Source organism: Drosophila persimilis, unplaced genomic scaffold (genome assembly GCF_003286085.1).
Source record: "Drosophila persimilis strain 14011-0111.01,24,50 unplaced genomic scaffold, DperRS2 tig00000841-arrow-arrow-pilon, whole genome shotgun sequence".
Classification (NCBI taxonomy): domain Eukaryota; kingdom Metazoa; phylum Arthropoda; class Insecta; order Diptera; family Drosophilidae; genus Drosophila; species Drosophila persimilis.
The window spans coordinates 48,590-68,459 of record NW_020825361.1 but is presented as its reverse complement, the minus strand read 5'-3'; the positions used below and the strand labels follow the sequence as shown (position 1 = coordinate 68,459).

The 19,870-nt window shown below is 47.9% G+C and overlaps 2 protein-coding genes across 2 annotated transcripts; one reads left to right on the top strand and one right to left on the bottom strand.

Moving 5' to 3' along the window:
* Positions 1-3,185: 3,185 nt before the first annotated feature.
* On the bottom strand, positions 3,186-4,426 carry LOC6597461. The gene is made up of 4 exons (XM_026993510.1): positions 4,384-4,426; positions 4,011-4,321; positions 3,917-3,951; positions 3,186-3,847 (listed from the first exon to the last, which is right to left on the bottom strand). The coding sequence occupies exons 2-4, from the start codon at positions 4,315-4,317 to the stop codon at positions 3,242-3,244; spliced, it is 948 nt and encodes a 315-aa protein (XP_026849311.1). The 5' UTR covers positions 4,318-4,321; positions 4,384-4,426; the 3' UTR covers positions 3,186-3,241.
* A 5,190-nt stretch (positions 4,427-9,616) lies between these two features.
* Positions 9,617-11,362, top strand: LOC6597457. The gene is made up of 3 exons (XM_026993507.1): positions 9,617-9,721; positions 9,791-10,427; positions 10,496-11,362. The coding sequence occupies exons 1-3, from the start codon at positions 9,666-9,668 to the stop codon at positions 11,171-11,173; spliced, it is 1,371 nt and encodes a 456-aa protein (XP_026849308.1). The 5' UTR covers positions 9,617-9,665; the 3' UTR covers positions 11,174-11,362.
* The last annotated feature ends 8,508 nt before the right edge of the window (positions 11,363-19,870 follow it).

Below are 19,870 nucleotides of genomic sequence, written 5' to 3'. Positions count from 1 at the left end.
GGCCAGGGATCATTAGGCAACATTCAGCAAAGGGGTTGAGCTTTGCATCTTCTACGGAACGGTGTGGGTTTCAGCTGTGGGAGGGGTGTTTGTTGCTGGGAGTCGGGGGGCTGTTGGGGGGGGGGGTTGATGGGTATCGTATCATCGCCTCACCTTCATGTTGCGGCTGCTCATTTGCGTAATGCACAAATTTAATTTACCAAAACGCGGCAGAGAAAAAGATGCTGTTTTGCCAGTGGCCGCCGTCCACCCTTCTACCCTGCTAACACTTTTTCCCCTCACCATCTTTTCCCCCCCTTCTTAACCTTATTTCTTGCGTTTAAACCCTCTTCTTCTCTTCTCTCCTCTTCTGCTCTTCTGCTCTTCTGCGTGCGCTCTCCCGCTGAACTTTCTCCACGGAACATCAACGAAGGAACGCGCTTACCCGCAACGCATTCTGTGCGGTCCGGAGTGCCCGCTGACCTCTGTTCTCCCCTCTCCCTGTTCATTCCCCCTCAGACCCCTCTCGCCCCCTGTTGGCCACACAATTTACGGGGGAAAAGCTTACGTTAATTGTGTGTATCCTCCTCCAGCAGCGTGGCAAGTGGCTGCGCCTGGGCTTGGGCCTCGTCTTGGCTCCTCCTCAGCGAAGGCGGAGGGCGGAGGGCGGAAGGCGGAGGGAGGAGGCCTTGGCGAGCCCGAAACGGGGGGGAAAGATGAGAGAACAGCACAGGGAGCAGGAGTGGAAGACAGGAAGGACTGCCAGGGCGCTGCCAGGGCGCTCATTTTAATCAATTTTTAATTTAAATTTAATAGAGTAACACGCTTGGTGGGATGGTTAAGAAGAGCGTGGGGGGCATGGGGCGTTCGGCGTTCGGCGTGCGGCGTGCGGCGTGTGGCATTGGGCGCTCTGTGTGGCAAATTGACTGGGTCTCCATGTTGCCAGGTCATAAGGGAGGACGACGATTGGGGCTGGCACAGGGTGCAGCCGCTCCACGCCGCTTCTGTCGCAGCACATTGGTGTCATTTTACACGCATTCCTAGGTAAATAATCTTCAGAGCGTCACTAATGCGATGACTTTGTGGCGCCCCTCGCCCAGCTGAACCCCAGCAGAGAGAGAGGGAGAGAGGGAGAGAAAGAGTGTATTGAGGATTGGGGATTGGGGATTGAGGAGGGGTGCGGCAATGTAAATTTGCGCGTCATTTCAGTCGGCGAACTCTCACTGAAAGCCACAGAGCCCACAGCCCACAGAGCTGTAGCTGTAGCTGTCGCTGTTGCCAATGTGGGTTAAGGTGTCACAGAGCACGAAACGATATTTAAAGGATTAAGTGATTTCCCTGAAAATTAACACAATCGTGGGGGTAAGTGTGGGGGTGGGGGTGGTGTTGGTGTGGGCTTCCAAGGTGAGCATCGATTCGGCCTTCGGGTTGCCACAGCGTTTACGGGTGGCGATTTCTCGGGTGGGTGGCGGCTCGGTGGCAAATTGCGTGTTATTTTGACCATTATGTTTCCCTGGCAAGGAGGAGGCAAGGCAACGCAAGGCAACGCAAGGCAAGGGCTGGGACGTGGCATGGGGCTTAATGTAATTCAATTTATGGGCTCGCACAGACCCTCGCCCCCTTGCCCTCTGCTGCAGTACGCCGTACCCGAGGCTGGACTCTGGACTCTGGACTCTGGACGCCTGCCCGTGGCCTGTCAATTGGTTATTTATGCGAGCTTTTTAGATTTTGGCGGTTAATTAAAGCACATTATGCCTTAATTGCTAGATTAAAATGCCTTTTTGCCAGAGAGAGATGCGAGATGGAGAGCTGGAGTGGCGTGTGGTGTGCGGGGTGTGCGGGGTGTGCGGGGCGTGCGGCGTGGTTCAGGTCCCGACCTTTTCTCGCTTTTGTTAGTTGCTTTTTAATGACTCGAAATTAGTCGCAAATTGGAAGTCCAGGCCCAGGAAAAGGTCGGGATACACACACTCTCTCTCTCTCTCAGGCAGTCTGTTCTTCTGTGTATTTTTTGGGCACATGTGGGAGATGAGTAGGGCATTGTATTCCCACTTGATTACCCCAAACAATGCATTCCCTGAGGGGGGACTCCGAATCGGACTTTGAGTGCCCAATGCAGCTGTCATTTGTCAGGCCACCTTTTGATGAAATGGAAATGGAAATCGAAGTGGAAGTGCTACCAGGGGTAGCTATTGGCCATGGGATGTACGCCTAAAACTGCATTTGTCCACTTTGATTGTCATAATTTCATTTCTTTGTGTTCGTGTGTCAGTGGGTGTCCTGCCTGGCAGTGTGTACGTGACAATGGCAGAAAGTCAGACAGGATGGCAGACAGCAGCAGCAGCAGATGAAGGCCGTGCCCCTGCCTCCTGTCAGAACAGGCAACAGCCGAGAGCCGAGAGCCAAGAGCCGAGAGCCGAGAGCCGGCGTATAATGATATTAGTCCCCGACTAATGTATGCAAGCTCCTCTAATAAGCGCACTGCACATTATTAGTTATTAATTAGTCAGGTGAATTGGCCCTCACGAGGGTCCTCGTCCTCGTCCCCTCTCTTCACTCTCCTGTAATGCATGCAGGACCTATGGTGTGTGTGTGTGTGTGTGTGTGTGTGTTTGTGGATGGAGCCCTGTCAGGGCTTGTCCCGTGGGAAAGTGTGCCCAGGCTTTTGCTGCAAAAGCCAACCGCATTGAACTATGACTACAATGGCCGGCAGCAGTGAAGGGGCCTTCCCCTGTTTTTAATTCCCTGTTTTTTTTTTTTGGGGCCCTGTTTGCTGGCTGTGCTGCCGCTCGTTTGTACAACATGCTGAATACTGAATATTGAATTATTAGAAATGAGCTAATTGAAAAACTCAGTTCGCACACACGTTGGGACACACCCAACGACGTAATTCATCACGTAACGTGTGATGTAAATTGACAGGTAACACGTCGAGGGGCCGGTGCCACCAGCACCCACCGGCACCATCAACCATCGACTATCGAGCAAGCTGCGAAATGCGAGATATGTGCGAAATCCATTCACCGAAAAGGGTTAGAACAGGGATGGAAATTAGCAGGGGGAGGGGGGAGTAGAGTGGGCAGCTTTGTATACGTCCACAAATTATATAGGTACTGGCTGGCGAGGATGAAGGACCATCCAAGAGACTCCAAACTACAATATTCGCAGCTGAATTCTGTGATTCCCGATATCGGAATACCCCAAAGAGCTGGATTGGCAATCATTTATTATGGGAAAAAGAGTCCACACAGTAGATGCTATCAAATTAGAAATAGTTCGGACTATCCCTGCAGTTCTCGTAAGAGATATAACTAAAATTCTTGCATTTGAGATGTTTGGCAGTGCCTGCAATCACATTGTGCACATCCGACAGCCCAAGGTTGGGTGTCTGGCGGGATTTGATCAGAGTGGAGATGACTTTCTTCTTGCTGGCAGGCTTGAAGGGCATCCAACTCTTAATGCCGGTCCTCTTGGCCTCCTCGCGCAGCTTGGCCGTGAGATCCTTGTAGCTGAGGACCCCGCTTGTTGTCTGGACTTGGGTCTTAATCATCTTCTTGAGCGTATCGAAAGTTTGACAGCAACAGCGACAGTGACAGTAATAATAATGATAAGTATTTGCCTTGCGCTTCGTTGCCTTGGCCTCCAAAAGGAGGCCATGAATCTCATCAGGAGTCTCGGCTGGTGCCCCTTCTGCTGGTGGGGGTACTGCGGTTGACGAAATACTAATTTGAATCATCATTGGAGTCTTGGATGCCGCCTCTTCTGCTGGTTTTGTGTCCGTTAACAGTAGCATTCCTGTCTTGCCGTCTTGGTCCTGACAGTCCATGGCCTGGCGATCTTCATTTAACGAGTTCTGAATGTCCTGAATGGCCTGTGAATACATTTTCTGAAGTAGTCTTTCTTTCCAAAGAGCCGCATTAATCTTCTGCGGTGTACCCACGTGCTTTATGTCCGTGAAAATTGAAATTTCGAAACCTATAGAAACCTCAGGTTTGAAATGTATTCAAAATGCAAATGTTTCTACTGAGACTTGCCCTGTGTTTCCTTGTCAGGCTTGCCCTGGATAGTCTCGTCCTCTGAATCTATATCCATCGGCATCGTGATTTGAGCCTGAAGAGTGGCCGTCTTGCCTGCGCCTGGGCCTGGGCCTGGGCCAATATTCAGTATGTCCTGGATACATTCGTGTTGATCATTGTCTTCCTTCTGTTCAATATCTTGATTATTGTTGTTGTCACGTTTGGCCTGCTGCATCTCCTTGCACGGAGGCACAATGGCCATCTTTTTGGGACAGGGCGATGGGGGTAGTGAGGGATTCTCCTGTGGAATAGCCGCCGAGCTCATTCCACTGAAAGCCAAACGAATGGTTTGTAAGTGAATATAAATATTATATTTTGTAGCGAAACGTACACTGTGATTGGAGAAATTTGAGCTCGACAAATTTGGTTTATGAATTTACAACAAATACTTTAAAGAGTTATTTTACAAAATATATAATTTTATTGGGATATAGCGCGTGAACGATGTGAGCGATATGAAAAATTCAATAGAACTGAGGAATGAACACGACCGGCGAGTGGATTGTGACACCGGAACTTCTGCCTACTTGATTGAATGATTAAAGGACTTGTTTGCCAGCTTTCAATAGTTAGATATGCATTTGGCATAAAGAGTGCACTGAAATACGTAACCAACAACACGTTGTTAACGGTTTTAACGTGATCTAATCATCCCTGGGGCACACGGGCATTTACGGATTGCCCCCCTCTCTTTGTTTCTCTCACTTCTCAATCTCTCAAAAGCTCTCTCTCTCTCTCCCCTCCTTCCGGTTGTTATGCAAGGCAATCAAGGAAATCCCTTCCCTTCCCTTGCCTTTCCTCCGCTGCCCTCTCTCGTCAGGTGCAATTTTGTTATTCCGCTTTCAGCTGATTACGTAACGTAAGCCGTGTCGTAAACTATTTCCCATCTTACTTTGTTTCCGCTCCACCGTGGGAGGTGTGGCTTTCGTTGGCATCCAGTACCAGTACAGTGGAACCTCTCCTGACCATGAGAGATATCACTGTAGGGCTATGTACACTCGTATCTGGAAAGTTCTTTACGAATTCTATGCCAAAGTTATAATGACCTTTTGGTGTCCAGCCAGCCGGAGTCTGGGTTCAAACAGAGCTGAGGTCGAAGAAGCGACAGAAACGACAGAGGCGACAGCGGGAGAGCGCAGTCCCCAGCCGAAATCCATTTTCTAAACCAATCCGAAAACCCAATCCCCATCCCAATTCCATTCTCGATTCCATTCGGAATCGCTGTTGCAGCTTAGCGCGTAATTTTCTATGAATGCAACCGCCAAGCGGCGCTGGACCACAGGCGGTCCACAAAACGAGACGAGACCGTGCCACATGTATGGTAAATTAACACCCCACCCCCACCACCTCCACCTACCCTCTCTCTGGGGCAGCAGGAGCAGGGACACCCCCCTTGGTGGTGGTGGTGGTGGTGCACCCAACAAAAGTCAGGCCATGGCCGACCATTGCCGAGCTGCAACTGTCGCATATTGAAACGTTAATCGCATTGCTCCTTGCAGGGCTGCAGGATGGACAGCACAGACTCCGGGTCCGGCTCCGGCTCCGACTCCGACTCCGGCTCGGGCTTGGACTTTTGGGTTGAGTGTTGGCGAGAGGGGAGGATGTGGATGGGTGGTGCTGGAGGAGCAAAGGCCGTCATATTTAGTTTTCCTTGACGCTCACAGCTCACAGCTCACACAGCTGGATGTCCTTACAGCAATCCTCCTCGGCTTTGCCTCCTCCTTCCCTGGAATGGTGGTCGTTCTCGTTCTCGTTCTCATCCTCGTCATCGGTCTGGTCTGCTCCATTCCGTTCCGTACCATCCCCGCCCCAAAAGCAACGTTTGCGATGATTACTTTTGGTGGTTGTTGACTGTGGCGAGTAGCGTCCACCCACTTGCCACACCCCCTTCCGGAGACCGCTCCTGCTTTTTGCAACGCCCCTTTGTTGTTCGCCGTGTGGTCAATGACATTTGCTTGGGAGTAGCATCAGAAGCAGCAGCGAAGAAGCAGCGAAAAATCAATGCAACAGCGACACTGCCCCCAGCCCTAACCCCACCTGCACCTCCCTACGTCCCTTCCTCTCTGGGTCTCTTACTCTCTTCTTCACTGTGATTGCCAGCATCTGCTGCAGAAGAAACAGGAAAAAGAAGAGCGTTTTTCCACCTGCCAGGCAACAAATTGTTGGCTGGAGGCCGATGCTGAAGCCCCACTTGAGCTAGAAAACATATTTTACAATTATCATAAATTTCGTTGGCGTACTTTTTTAGCACGGACAATTTATAGGCGTAGTTGTTTCGATAATTGGATGGTGTTTTTTCGGAAGGAGAGAACATGAACAAGGACAAGGACTGTAACAGACCCAAAGAAGGGATGGATGCCGAGCACTAGAGACGGGATGGAATGATTTTTTATATAAACATCGATTGGCAAACTATTGTAAGGCCATCTACTGCCTTTTGCTCTTAAGTACCCTTCTGCCCTCGGGCCCAAGGAAGCGATGCTGAACGCTACAAATCGCTGAATTTTACGCTGGAATATAAATTAAGCACCAATTGGCATGTTTATTGATCTGTTTTTGTAGACATCTTTCTGCAAATGTCAGAGGATTCCATCCAGTATTCATATTCGTTTTCTGCCAATTCTGAAATGGGCCACAAAACTTCTTTTGGGTCGCCAGTTCTTGCCCAGATCTCTGAAGCTATGTTATATCTTCTTCAGCATACAATCAAATCCACATCAAATAGAGTAATTGTTTTGTAAGGAGCTTTGACACAGCTGTAAAGTGTTTTCGAACTAATGTCACATGTAAATTCCGCATCAAATTCCATCTTAATAGAACCAACCTCTCTTGACTGAAGGCCCCACTGAATTTCCCACTCAATACCTCTCTTGGCCATACCCTCGTGCCCCTTTTCATTAGCACCCAGAAGGAAAAAGTGCCTACATTTGGGTATGCATATAATCCGCACAAGTGCTATTCATTTGATAGCTGTCAAGCCTCAGGCATTGGTGTTCCTGCGAAATTTGACAATTGGAAACCACTTGGAGCTCATATCCCATGAATTCCATGTTACATTCCAACCAAATCGAATACGCTGCTGCTGCTGCTGCTGATGCCACAAGCAAATCAAATTCCAGGCATTGACCAAAGGCTTTCTCGCACTTGTCTCCCGTTGAGGAGTGAGAGCTGAGAGCTGAGAAATGCGGGATTGCGGTAGCAACAAGTTCTCCAATTAACCGCATGCCTCGCATTCTTACCTGAGCTACGGCCGTGCTCTGACGGCAACGGCTGCTGGCAGGCAAATCGTGGCGCGTTAATTGCCTTTCATAATTGACCAAAAAGGACTCCCAAGGAGGGGGCAAGGCAGACAAATAGAGAGCGAGAGAGAGACGAAACCGCAGTCGTTTCCCATTGCTGACCGCAGTCGAAGAGCTATGGGGCCATCTGCCACCCAATGGCAGTGCCGTGCCAATTGCAGCACTGCTGATAATTCTTGCGGACATTTTTCGCATTGCCTGGTAACAGGACACATGAGAGAGGAGCGTGGGGCAGGAGAGAGGAGAGAGGAGAAAGGGGAAAGGAGTCAGAGCCAGAGCCAGGCACTGGCCAAGATGACAACATCGATGTTGATGCATCCAATTAGGCGAGCAATTACCAAGGACCAACAGCCCAAAGGAGACACACACAGAGAGGAGAGAGAGGAGAGAGTGTGCCTGCAAGTCATACTCGCATTGGTCTCTGGTCTTTGGTATCCCATCTCTGGCCTCCGCTTTGGTCTCCGCTCTGGCCTCCATTCCTGGCCGGGGGCATCAGGTGACTGTCAAGTGGATGGACTGGGAGGCGACGGAGCGAGGGATCTCGTCTTTCGCTAATGAGGGGACATGTTCGCTGGTGGAATACCCTAACCCTAATCACGGAGAGAGTCGGTCCAACAGTCTGGTCGGAGGCCTTTGGGATCAGCAGAGAGCCTCTCTTCCGATATAAAGAGAGAGTCCAGTCCGAACTTTTTCCTCCATTCCAATCCATTTACTGTTCCAGAAAGTTTCTTTTATTCGTGGTAATTAGCTTTCACGGCCCACCACTCCTCTGCCATCGTCATAGCCATGGCCATCGTCCTGCCTCCTGCCTCCTGCCTCCTGCGTCCTACGGCCCGCGCTCTGCCTTCTGTCATTTAAAGCGATATTTATCATCGTTGTCTACTTTTAGGCTCATTTGCATTTGCATTTGACAGAGTGTCCGGACTACGGACTCCGGACTACGGACTACGGACTCCGGACTACGGAGAGCGGCGAGCGGGACAGGACAGTCAAGACTGGTTGGCCGCACTGGGTCGAGCGAGGCGTGTCGCCCGTCCGATAAGTTGGCCCTGTTTTTATGGCTTCCAAAGCGTCGGGTGCCGGTCCTCGGTCCTCGGTCCTCGGTCGCCGGGTGGAAAGTTGTTTGTGGCCCTTGGCGCTTTTCATTTCATTTCATCAATTAACCAGAAGGCAGCAAAAATGTGTGTGTTTTGCCCTCTAATTAGCATCCACATAAACAGAGCACAAATCCTATTAGCACCCGCATTCACATCCTGCCCCGCTGTACGCCGTACGCTGTCCCTGCCCCTCTGCACACTGCGCACCTCACCTCCCCTTCTACCACATGGAGTGTTGTAAAAAACCATAAATACTTTGGGCAAAAGGACATCGAGTGGCCAGGCCATCGTAGCTCATTAGCAACTGTAGCTGGAGCTGGCGGTGTAGGTGGGCATTAAAAATTAGAACATATTCCGTTGTGGGTCTTGGGTAAAGGATCCCTAGAGAACATCCTTTGCTCATCCAGTAGTATTGAAGCGGACACTTTATGGAGCTTCAGGAAATGCAACTAAATTCTCAAAATTGCGTCTAACATTCTTACAGAACAATGGTTCTTAAGGGTTCTACACAGTCTTCTGAACTGCTTGATTTTTATAAATATTTGGTCACCGAATATGAGTAAAGCCTTTTACTTGAGATTGCCAAAAAAGACAAGTCCTGCTTGGCAGGACAAATCATTTTACGGAACCGTTTGAAATGGTTCCTTCCTTATTTTGTATACTATTTTGAAGAGATAATTCCTCGAACTTAGTTCCAGACTGATCGGGAACTATGACTATAGAGAAAGGAGGCTGGTGGCTTCTTCTTTTTGAGACGTGTTCCCTAAGCATTAAGGGGTTAAGGCCTAGCACTCTTAGTCCTCTTATTCGCAATGAATAGGTTACAAACAATAACGTACATATTTTCTGATTAGCAGCCAGCTCTTATAGGTAGCAATATATGACAATATAGACAGAAATTCTTATTTACTTTAAGACTCAAGCATTTTCACTTTCTTAAATCCAAAATTCAGGGCGATGCCAGCTGATTTCTTACGAAATTAAGTTGGTTGCGCTTCTGCATTTCGTGAAATGCATTTCGGGGGGTGGCAACTCTTTCTTTTCCTTAAAAGTGTCTAAAATTTGGTAAATGCGAAATCTAGTTTTCTGCCAAAACTTATTCAACATAATCCCAGTCACAAAAAGGTATTGAACATATCGCACACATCTTGCTGCTCTTATTTCATAAGCAGAAATAATTTTTCGAGAAAAAAAGAATACAAGAATACAAAGAAAGGATGTTTCAGCAAAAGCAAGTAAAGGACTGGGAAGTAACACCACGCAGAACTACCGCGTAAGTATACAACTTTGACTCGATTACAGCCAATACAAACCCGTGTTCAATCGCTGATTTTTCTCTCAGTCTTAACCTTGGCAATACCAAAATCGCTGAGCAATTGGAGGCTTTCAAGAAACACACCGCCGAGGTGGAAAAGGCGAATGGACAATGTTGCAAGAAATTTATCCGACTAAAGAACAAAGATCGCTTGGTGGACGTGGCTATGATCCACATCGAGAGTAGTCGTTCCACCATTGTGAACGTGGATGGGGTGCGCTTCCTGTGCCACGACGCGGTTCTTTCGTTTTTTTCGAAGCGTTTGACGGAGCAAATGCGGAAGGGATGCCTGTACTTCGAGACCCCAGAGCTGGCATCTCGTGCATTCGATAAAATATACCGCTGGATGCATGGGGAGTGCAGCGTTGTGCAGAGCTTCGATCTTGCAATGCTCAGAGGGGCTCGATTCCTGGCCATTCCCGAATTGCTCGAGCAGATGTGGAAGCTGCTGGAGAAAAAGAACCCGACTGAGTACGATGCATTCGAGATGCTCTGCAAGTCGCGCAAAGTGCACGAGATCGAGGAGCTGCATGGAATGATGGTGGATCGCATTACCAAGTCCACGCTGGTCATCTTCTCCTCCAAGCAGTTCCTGCGGCTGAGTGAGACTCAAGTGTCGCTTCTTCTGAAGTCGGATCGTTTGGCAGTCAACTCCGAAATTGAAGTGAGTGTCCCAGAATCGGTTCCCATTTGGACAACATTCAACATTTCATTGATTGCATATCCAAATAGGTTTTGTACAGTGGCTTGTGCTGGCTGCGATACAAGTGGCCCTTGCGTCGTGGCAGCGTTGGCAAGGTCCTCAATAGCGTCCGCTATGGGTTTCTCTCCATACTCATGCTGCAGAAGGTCTCGCTGGCGGATCGCCCGCAGACCGGTCCGTTCGGAGATATCCTGGATGTGTTCCTACAGCTGCCCGAGTCCAAGAAGATCCTAGCTGATGCCCTGATCTACAGCAGCCTTCTAGCAACCACTGTAATGGAGCCGCACTGTCTGAAGGATAGGCTTGCCACCACCGGAATACAGCTTCTTTCCTCTCGCCGCTGGATGATCGATACGCGCTGCGAATACCATCGCCCTGTCTCCGCGACCATACCGAACATGTCCTTTGTGTCGTGGGATGAGTTCAAAAACTACATGTTTATGCTGCAGACTGAGAAGACCAATATCGAAGACTTTCGTTGCGTGGATGAACTGAAGCGCCATATCTGTCCGGGTTCGGAAAGCGATCCGTCGGTTGCAGAGCTGGAGCCCTATGGCTCCACATCTTCGCAGACTTCGCTGCTGTCGGAGGACACGGACCATGGATCCACCACCATTGTGGCAAGCAGCTTCAAGGACTCGTCATCAGCATCGGAGAGCGTCCTGACCTACACCGAGGATACTGAAGGGTCCTTCTCGGATGAGTAGGATTCTCGTCGCATACCACTGACGGGCCCTCGGCTGGAGACTTTCCCAAGGCCACAACCAAAAGGAAAATAGTCCTTAAATACCTATTTGTTATCATTCCCAAATATCATCATATTAACCATCTGTCGTCCGTTTGTCCACTTCGATATGAAAATTCAAATTCAATTGCTAATAAAGCGTCAAATAATCAATGGGATAATGGTATTCCAAGGGCTTTTGATTCGATTGAATATGCTTCCACAAAATACATGCCTGGCCACTTGAATAGGACTCTCCATTCAGTCAGCTAGTACATTATTTATTTACCTGCACTTTTTACGATGTACGACGTACGTGCCTCGCAGGGGCATACAATACCGGCCGAGACCCTCTCTGGCCACAAACTGCTATGCCGCGATCCCCTCCTCTTATCACGCCACAAAGAGTTAATAAGCTATTTTATTCATTTACTTTATTTAACTCTTCCTTTCATTTAAGCAGGTCGCCCCTCCGGTGCCCAGGAACTCCTCTTGCGTGCCCGCGGACACCGATATGCCCATCATCGTTTACCAGAGGCTTCACCCTTCTGGTCTTCCGGTTCATACGAGCGAGTATGCGTTCGATGAGGGCTGTCCACTTAAGGCGCCTGGCCGGTTGATATCGCGAATTCCCCGCCGGCTCCGGTGCCGTGTGTCCCCCGGGATTTGGTTCCTGTCGCGCGATGCTGTGGCCTTTGGCGTGGGCGACCACTGCCATGGCCCTCTTCCTTGTCTCTCACGCTGTTTTCTCTGCCGTTCCAGTCCGCCCGCTGTCGGCACCTCTTCCGCAGGTAATGTATGCATCCTTCGACCTGGCCATCGACAACAAGGACTTTGACTATGGCAGCCAAGGGAGCGGCTACGCGGGCTACCAGACTCTAGATAGATCTCGTTGTTGTTAGGTTTAAGATAGATTTATTTATACTAAGCTATGTTTCCATGAATAAAACTATTGAAGAATCATCCTTGCAAAGAATCGGGGGGATATGACTGGCTGGGGTGGTCTGAGTCCTTGCCAAAGGATCAGGGATATTTTTCCAATTACAAGAACCTATGTCTGGCTGCGATAGGACTGGGTCTGTTTCGAGTACGCCTCGGATTGCTTGAATCGTCTGGAGGGGGACATCGGATTTGACTCGGTGTGAAGTCCTCTGTGAAGGAAGACATTTTTTAAAATATGTCCAAAATTATATACTGATTCACTTACGCGTCTCGAGGCTAAAGCCCACCGTTTTATCCATTCGATTGGCATCTGCCTTCACGATCATGAAAAGGCATGCCACGGTGCTCAGATCGACCCTTGTACCGACCGTTCTTTAATGATTGGCAGACCCACAAAGGATGCTTCGTAATTTGTATATTTTACCATCGCCAAATTTTCAGTAAAATTCCATACAATTTCCCTTAAAATGTTTCAAACTGGCAGCTTCGCCCAGCAACGAAAGATACTGCAAATTATTGAATTCTTCCCTGAGAAATGCTGTTTTATTCCGCCGTTTAAGGCTCGTGCTCGTCTTTCTAGAACCATTCTTTTCGATGACAATGGCACTTTTGCTCAATAATTGCTGCATAACTCAGTTCTGTGCGGCTTTGAGACTCGCCTCCCTCTCACGCCTGTTGCCATTGCGATTCCACTGCCCTTAAGTGGTTGAAGTAGGGGGCGGCCGGGGCCGGGGCCGGGGCCTTTGTCAATGTGGAGTTCATTTGCGAGTTCCTCTCTGGCTTTATCTGCACTCCAGGCCGGGTGTCCATTAAGCCCATGGCCTCTTCAACCAGTCCCCGAATGCTGATCCCTGCTCCAGTTCCCTGCTCCCTGCTCCCAGCTCCCAGCTCCCAGCTCCCGGTTTAATTTCCACTTTCACATCCCACATCCCACATTCAGTTCCAGTTACGCATCCCGGCCACAATCCACAATCCACTGGCCCCATGTTTGTTCTGCCTTGAGCTGTCCCTGTCCCTGTCCCTGTTCCTGTTCCTGTTCCTGTCCCTGCCCTCCATCCATTCTCATCTCCATCCACTCCATATCCGTAGCACCTGGCGACTACCCGGGCTGCCCCCCGTGTGTGCGTATCTAAATGTATCCATATGCCCGAGATACGGGATACCAAAGCCAATTACCTGACGCTCCTCTCCGCCGCCTCTGCCGCCCGTCTGCCCCAGCAATCGGGCAGCACTCGGGCAGCACTCGGGCAGCACTCGGGCAGCACTCGGGCACTCGGGGACGGGAGATGTCTCCTGTCTGGGCCTGCGGCTGCTCGGGGAAATACAAAACTGGCTGTCTCCGTGGGCCATGCGACAAATACAAATTTGACTTTTATGCTTTTGAGAATTGCCAGTGACACAGATACAGATACGCACACGGACAGGGGGAACAGTGGGACAGAGGCCACAGATAGAGATACAAATACACACACAGACACAGATGCAGAACACACACGCACACCCTCGACAGTTATGCAATTACAACAGGTACAAAAAAACACAAAAAAAACACAAAAAAAAACACAAAAAAAAACACAAAAAAAAAAGAGAAAAAAAGGAAACAAACGAGGCACTTGATGCGACGCATTCTGCCTGCCCCCCCAATGATGATGATGATGATCATCATCATGATTCCTGCCTCCGCTGCCTCCGGTGCGGCTGATGATGATGATAGAGTGTAGCAATACACTGAGGGAAAACTTCATCTGTCCGTGGGGAGACACGACTCTCGCTGTCCAGTAAAACTGAAATGGACCCCCGACAAACACACAACAGCAAAAGCAACAGCACAATGTGGATGCGAGGCAAATTGTTTGCCGGGTAATGCGAGAACTTTTTCGAGGGGTAAATAAGTGGATGGCCCTCGGCTGGGAGCAGCGGCAGCAGAGCCACCCACTCGGCTGTGTGTGGCAGGGGCATGCGTTCGGCTCTGATGTTGGTCAAAAGCAGAGAATTAAAATTCAAATTCCAATTCATCAAGATAATCGCATTTCAGAACTTTTATTTGCCCAAAAGCGCGCACAGAAGTCACATGTGTGTGGGGTAGATGGATCAAGTGCGTCCATGTCCATGTCCCTGCGCCTCCCCCTCTGTGGCACACACACACACATACACACACTCGCATACTCGTGCCCCATCTGTGTCCATCTGTGTGTGTGCGTGTATGCTTAATTGTGCTGGTGTTCGGTTTTGTTTGTGTAGTCCTGGCAGCGGATGTTGTAAATATTTGCAAATAGCCGTCACAGTTCCCAAACCGAAGCCCGCTCCCACAGTTGCCAGTAGCCCCTGACCCGTGACCCCACCACTCAACCCGACCTGACCCTTTGCACCAGGCACCAGGCACCAGGCACCAGTCCGCGTCAGAGTCCGAGTCCCAACATCCAGCTCTAGTGCCCCTCTCGCCGCTCACTTTCAGCGGTCAGCGTTGGAGTGCAAAAAAGGGGGTTTTTAGGGCCAATTATTATTAATTGCTTTACAGATACAGAACAACCGACTCGCCAAACCCCAGCGAAAAACAACAACAAAATCAACAACAGCGGGGGAAAAGGACGAGAATCCGAATCAGAGAATCGTTGCAGGCGCCGAGGCCTGGGATACCCCTGGAGACCGATCGTTTAGAGAACAGATACTCCAGATATTCTCCATTCTAGATACGGACAGATAGTTAAAGAACAATTAAACGGGCTTGAAGTCTGTCTATCGATCTCATAGTATACTCACCTGTAAGACAAATGCAAAGCCAAGTTTTCTGGCTTTTCTATCGAAACAAATGGCATTTCTTGATGAATGTAGAGAGATCTCACTGTCATCTCAATTGTGGCATCTATTCGGCAATCAATATGCCTTAAAGACACTGCCATACTGCGTTTTCTGCTTGTAATACCCGCATCCAGCAGGGCAGGGGTACTCGTATAAATTAGATGGACGGCCTTAAAGTGTTGCAGAGCCAGATCCGCTGCCACAGGCGTACTCGTAGCACACTTACCAGCTGGAGTGCAAAAGCTGCCTGCGGAGTAGAGTCGCGTCGAAGGAAGGAACTGGGGATGTGTGGCAGTGTATAGGGCAGGGGAAAGAGTGGCACACAAAAAATGGCAATAATAATAACAATAAACCAGAGCCAGTAATAGGGATAATGCCGCAGAGTCGCAGCCAAGTGCAAGCTGTTGCATAATACGACTGACTTTCGCCTGAGACGACGACGACGACGACGACGACGGACTGGCCTGGGGCCTGGGGCCTGTCTTGGCCAGGACTCGACTGAGTGATGGCCCCGGCACTTGCCAATTGCCAAGCGGATTTTCCAGCTGAGAGCTTCGCAGCGGCAGGCAGCTCTGCAGCAGATCTGCTACCGAAGGGAAAGAGTATTGTGCAACGCAACGAAGAACTCGGAATCGGAGTCGGAGTCGGAGTCGTAGCCGGAGTCCAGCAGAGAAGAAGTGTCCATTCAAGCGTTCAAATTTTTAATCATAATATTTTAAACAATATAATTGCAAAACTAACAAAAGATGCCATAAGCATAAGCAAATGTGCAAAGGAGCATCAGCAGCAGAGGCAGCGGCAGCGAAATGATGATGAACAAATTGCCAATAATTCGGCATTCGAATTTGTGAAAATTGTGCAGCTGATTGAGTCGATTGTTCAATTGGATTTTTCGATTATGAACGCAGACCAGAGGAATTCCCAGAGCCAGAGGTAAATGCAAAATATGTAATGTGAAATTTGAGGAAATACAACCGAAACTGCCTCCACTTTCGGTTGAAATAAGGGGCTTTTTAGCATTCTGCTAAGTACACTTCAAAGTTCTTTTGTTCTATTGTTGGTCTCGAGTCTCTAGTCCTAGGAACCACCGATTAAGTCAAATATTTCAAGAGAAAGTGGGCCTTGCACCGTGTGATTTCTGTAGTCTCAGCCTTTGCAAAAGGCTTTCAGGTATTAAGCAGCCGGTAGGGCTAAGGAGTCATAAATGTACAGCTCTACCCAGATATGTAAACATTTCGTTGTTTTAAGCTGCGTGCCTTAGTCCATGGAGCCATCGAGTCCATCGGGTGGGCGTCCAACCGGGAAAGGTATTCGGGTATGGCTTGGAGAACGGCAATGCGGACATCAGCCAAAAGGATGAAGTTACGCTTCGGTAATGTGGAGGCCGAAGTGCAATTGATGGAGCCTATTTAGCACCATGATACCAGTGGATCCCTCAAAGACACATTTGTCTCCGGTGCAGTCGGTGAAGTTGCCTATATTACACCAGACCTATCCGGCCGAAATCCATCTCTTGACGCACGAAATTGTACTCCTGATCGAGGGATCCGCGCCACCACAGAGACGACAACAGCAACTCCCCTCGAGTTGCGGACAAAGAAAACCAGGACCAGAGCAGCCCTTTCTGTTTGTATCCAATTGAATCTCTTAAAGAGATTCAAGCAAAACGACCTCCAAGCAACCGACTCTCCCAAAGACTGGGAGAGCAGCTGTAGAGAGGAAACTAAGGCCTCCTTTTGGGTGTTGAACACAACCACTTTCACCACAAAACTAATATGTATGTATATAGGAGCCGTTTGGGAGGAATCGAGCCACAAACTCTGGCACACAAATGTATTTTTTGACCATCTCCAACGAGGTATGCAACATGAAACGAGGAACCAGACCACACAACCATTTTGGTCGACAGCTTTATTTTTAATGTACAATTTTAGGTGTGTACCGAGTACAAAAGGTGCTCAAAAATTTCAAAATCAAAGAAGTCTTGTGTCCGATTAAGTGCTTGGATCGTTGTTGGATAGGTGAACTGCTCTGTGCTAATCCGCACGCTGTTAACGCAGTAGATATTCCAGAGTGGCACCAAATAGCAGGTCAAAATGGCATAGCCGTATCCCCAGCGAGCACGGGTCAAAAAGAGAATATCGGCAAGAAGCACACTTTCGGACAGTAGCTCCCATCGATAGAGGAGCTCCGGCTTGTCCTGCACAAGAATAGAGAAACCGTGGCGTACTCAGGGCTGGCAGTGGTGGCCGGATGTGTGGGATCTTCAATGCTCACCCAAACAAGACCATATAGAAGGTAGTTCCATGCTACAAACATGACCAACTCCTTAGCGGTCCAGCACATATGCAGCATATTCTTGCTGGGGGTAATCCAATTTGTCTGGGGCCAGGAGATCGCCGACAGCTGCGGAATGGTTAATACAAACCTAATCTGCTTCAAGGTGTGTATCTGCGAACGAGATTCCCAATCAGCTTAGAATTTATCAAACCATTCGTTGATTGTTGTACTCACCCAGTTCGAGATGGCGACTGCGAGGACATACAAAAACAGTATCAGCTGCAATTGTCTATCCAAGGCGGCTTTGACGCCGTGCCATGTCGGTAATGTAAGCTGCCAAATCGTATAATGGTCGCGCACCGGGTATCCCCAGTCGAAATATGTACGCCATAAAATATAAAATTGCTTGACGAGTTCGCCTTCTTTTTGTTTCATGATTAAGAAGAAGATTAAGATTAAGAAAAAAATATATAGCTTGGGTTGCTTCTATTGGAATTATAGCAAACTGAACTAAAATATGGAACAACAAATTATTGAGTTATTTCAGCCTGCTTTCACCGATTTTTGAATAATTTGAATTTGTTCATGCTGTACCAGCAGCCCCGTACAGGTGCTTGCCCCATGTCATATACAGTCGAATTTCCACATAGCGATTCGTAATATGGAATTCGTTTTTTGAAATAAATTCTACACTTAGAAAACTTTGTTGTACGGAAGTTTGGAAGTGTGGTATATCAAGGACTATGCCATCTGCGACTGCGATTACAAATTCCTATACCTAATGCCTTCGCTTTGTCAAGTATGTGAAGATAGCCGGCTTGCAGCAGTCCGCTGGCAGTGCACTTTGAGTTCCGCACCAAACCCTCAACCATCCTATTCCCCGTGCGGAGAAGTATGAACCTCGTTCTCCAGTATGTTCTATTGTGATCAGGCCACTATGGACATTCAGCTTCATATTACTCTCTTTCAAACTATTCGGGTGCACTGCAGTGAAAGTCAAGCCTCATCGCCATTTTCATTCTCATTCCTTCACCGGCCATTTCCAAGTGAGTTGCATGTATAGCAATTGGATAGCCGGAAAATATGCTATGCTATATATTTTCATTTTTACCATAGCCAGCCGAAAAGTGTGCCACAAATAAATGAACAGCCTGAGTTACATTGCCGGTTGCCTCAACAGTTTCATAGCAGCCAGCTTTGATAGGTGCGCCTGCCTGTTAGCCACCCTCCCCTTCGAAGTTCGAACCAAACGGCTCGACATGTTCAGGCAACATGTTCGAGCGGCAGCAGGTTGGAATCCACGCTAGCTAGCATCCATATTGTGGATGGTAAATTCAAAGGAAAACGAAGTTCGTTTCTTTTTTTGTGTTTGCATTAAATCTTTATTTAATATTTGTGTTTTCGGTTTTTCAGTTTTATTTTTGTTGCTTTTCTTGGATTTCCGTTCGTTTAAATTATTCGTAGATTTAAAACGTTTTCCGGTTCGGGGGTTTTTCCATCGTAATTATTTGTAATAGGCATAACGTTACTTACAGTTTTCGCTTAAATTAATATAATAATTCATAATAATAATAATTATAATAATCATCAGAATAAAGTGTAAACTTTTCCTCTACTTTTTACTCTCTTTCTTTGCTTCTTTCTTTTCTATTCTTTTCTTTTCTCCTCTTTCTAAATGTGTGTTTCAATGTGGTTTTTCGGTTCGGTTTTCCATAGTTTTTATTTGTATTTTCATCTTTAGGGAGCCGCGTCGATGCGTTCGTTCTTTTGTTTATACGACGAGTATGTTTTCATAGTTTTTATAAAATATCACATTTTAAGCTTTTTTTTAAAGCAGGAAAACGAAAAGTTCTTAACCAAAGAGGCTGTTGGCAAAGCATAGCATATACTGGGGGAATACTGGGGGATGCAAGCAAAGCAAATGTTTGGCGACGGAGGGAGATAGACCCGAATAACGCAAGCAGCTGGATCCGTGGCGCCTCCCCATTCCCATTACCATTACCATTATCATTATATTTATCATATTTCTTTATCTATTTTTCTTCTTGGTTTCACATACATATATAATCTGACCTGTTTGTGCTAAAACATTTGCATTATTTTTACGATTTTTCCAATATTTTACGATCATCTCTTACGTAGTTCTTTCAATTCATTTCAATTCATTTCATTCGTTTTCTTTACTGGTTCAATATTTATTTAGACATTTAAAACTCTGCAAAGTGCAGTTTGGAATTTTAAAATTGTAGTTTCCATCTATGTATATGCATATGTATGTGTGTGTGTTTTGCGTGTGTGTGCGTGTGTCGTTCTGGCGAGAAGAGAGTGCCCCCTCTCGGATCTGCACTGTATCCCTATTGGGTTCATGGTTCCCCATTTTGCTATAATTTCACATACAATTTGCTTTACTTTGTGCTCCATCGCTCATTCATCTTCTGTATTTGCTTCTACTACATTCTTATTGTAATTCTTGAAGGGAAATATAGACTGTGGCAATGAAAGGACTGTGGCAGAGAGGAGACAGAGGATAGACAGCCCAAGTCAGGCTCTTAATTTGAGCGACATCCCAACGAGCGTGACCGTTTCACAGACACAAACGAGTGGGAACGCAAACCGGCGAGTGCGCTGACGAAGCGGCGAGTGATTGAAGGTGATTGAA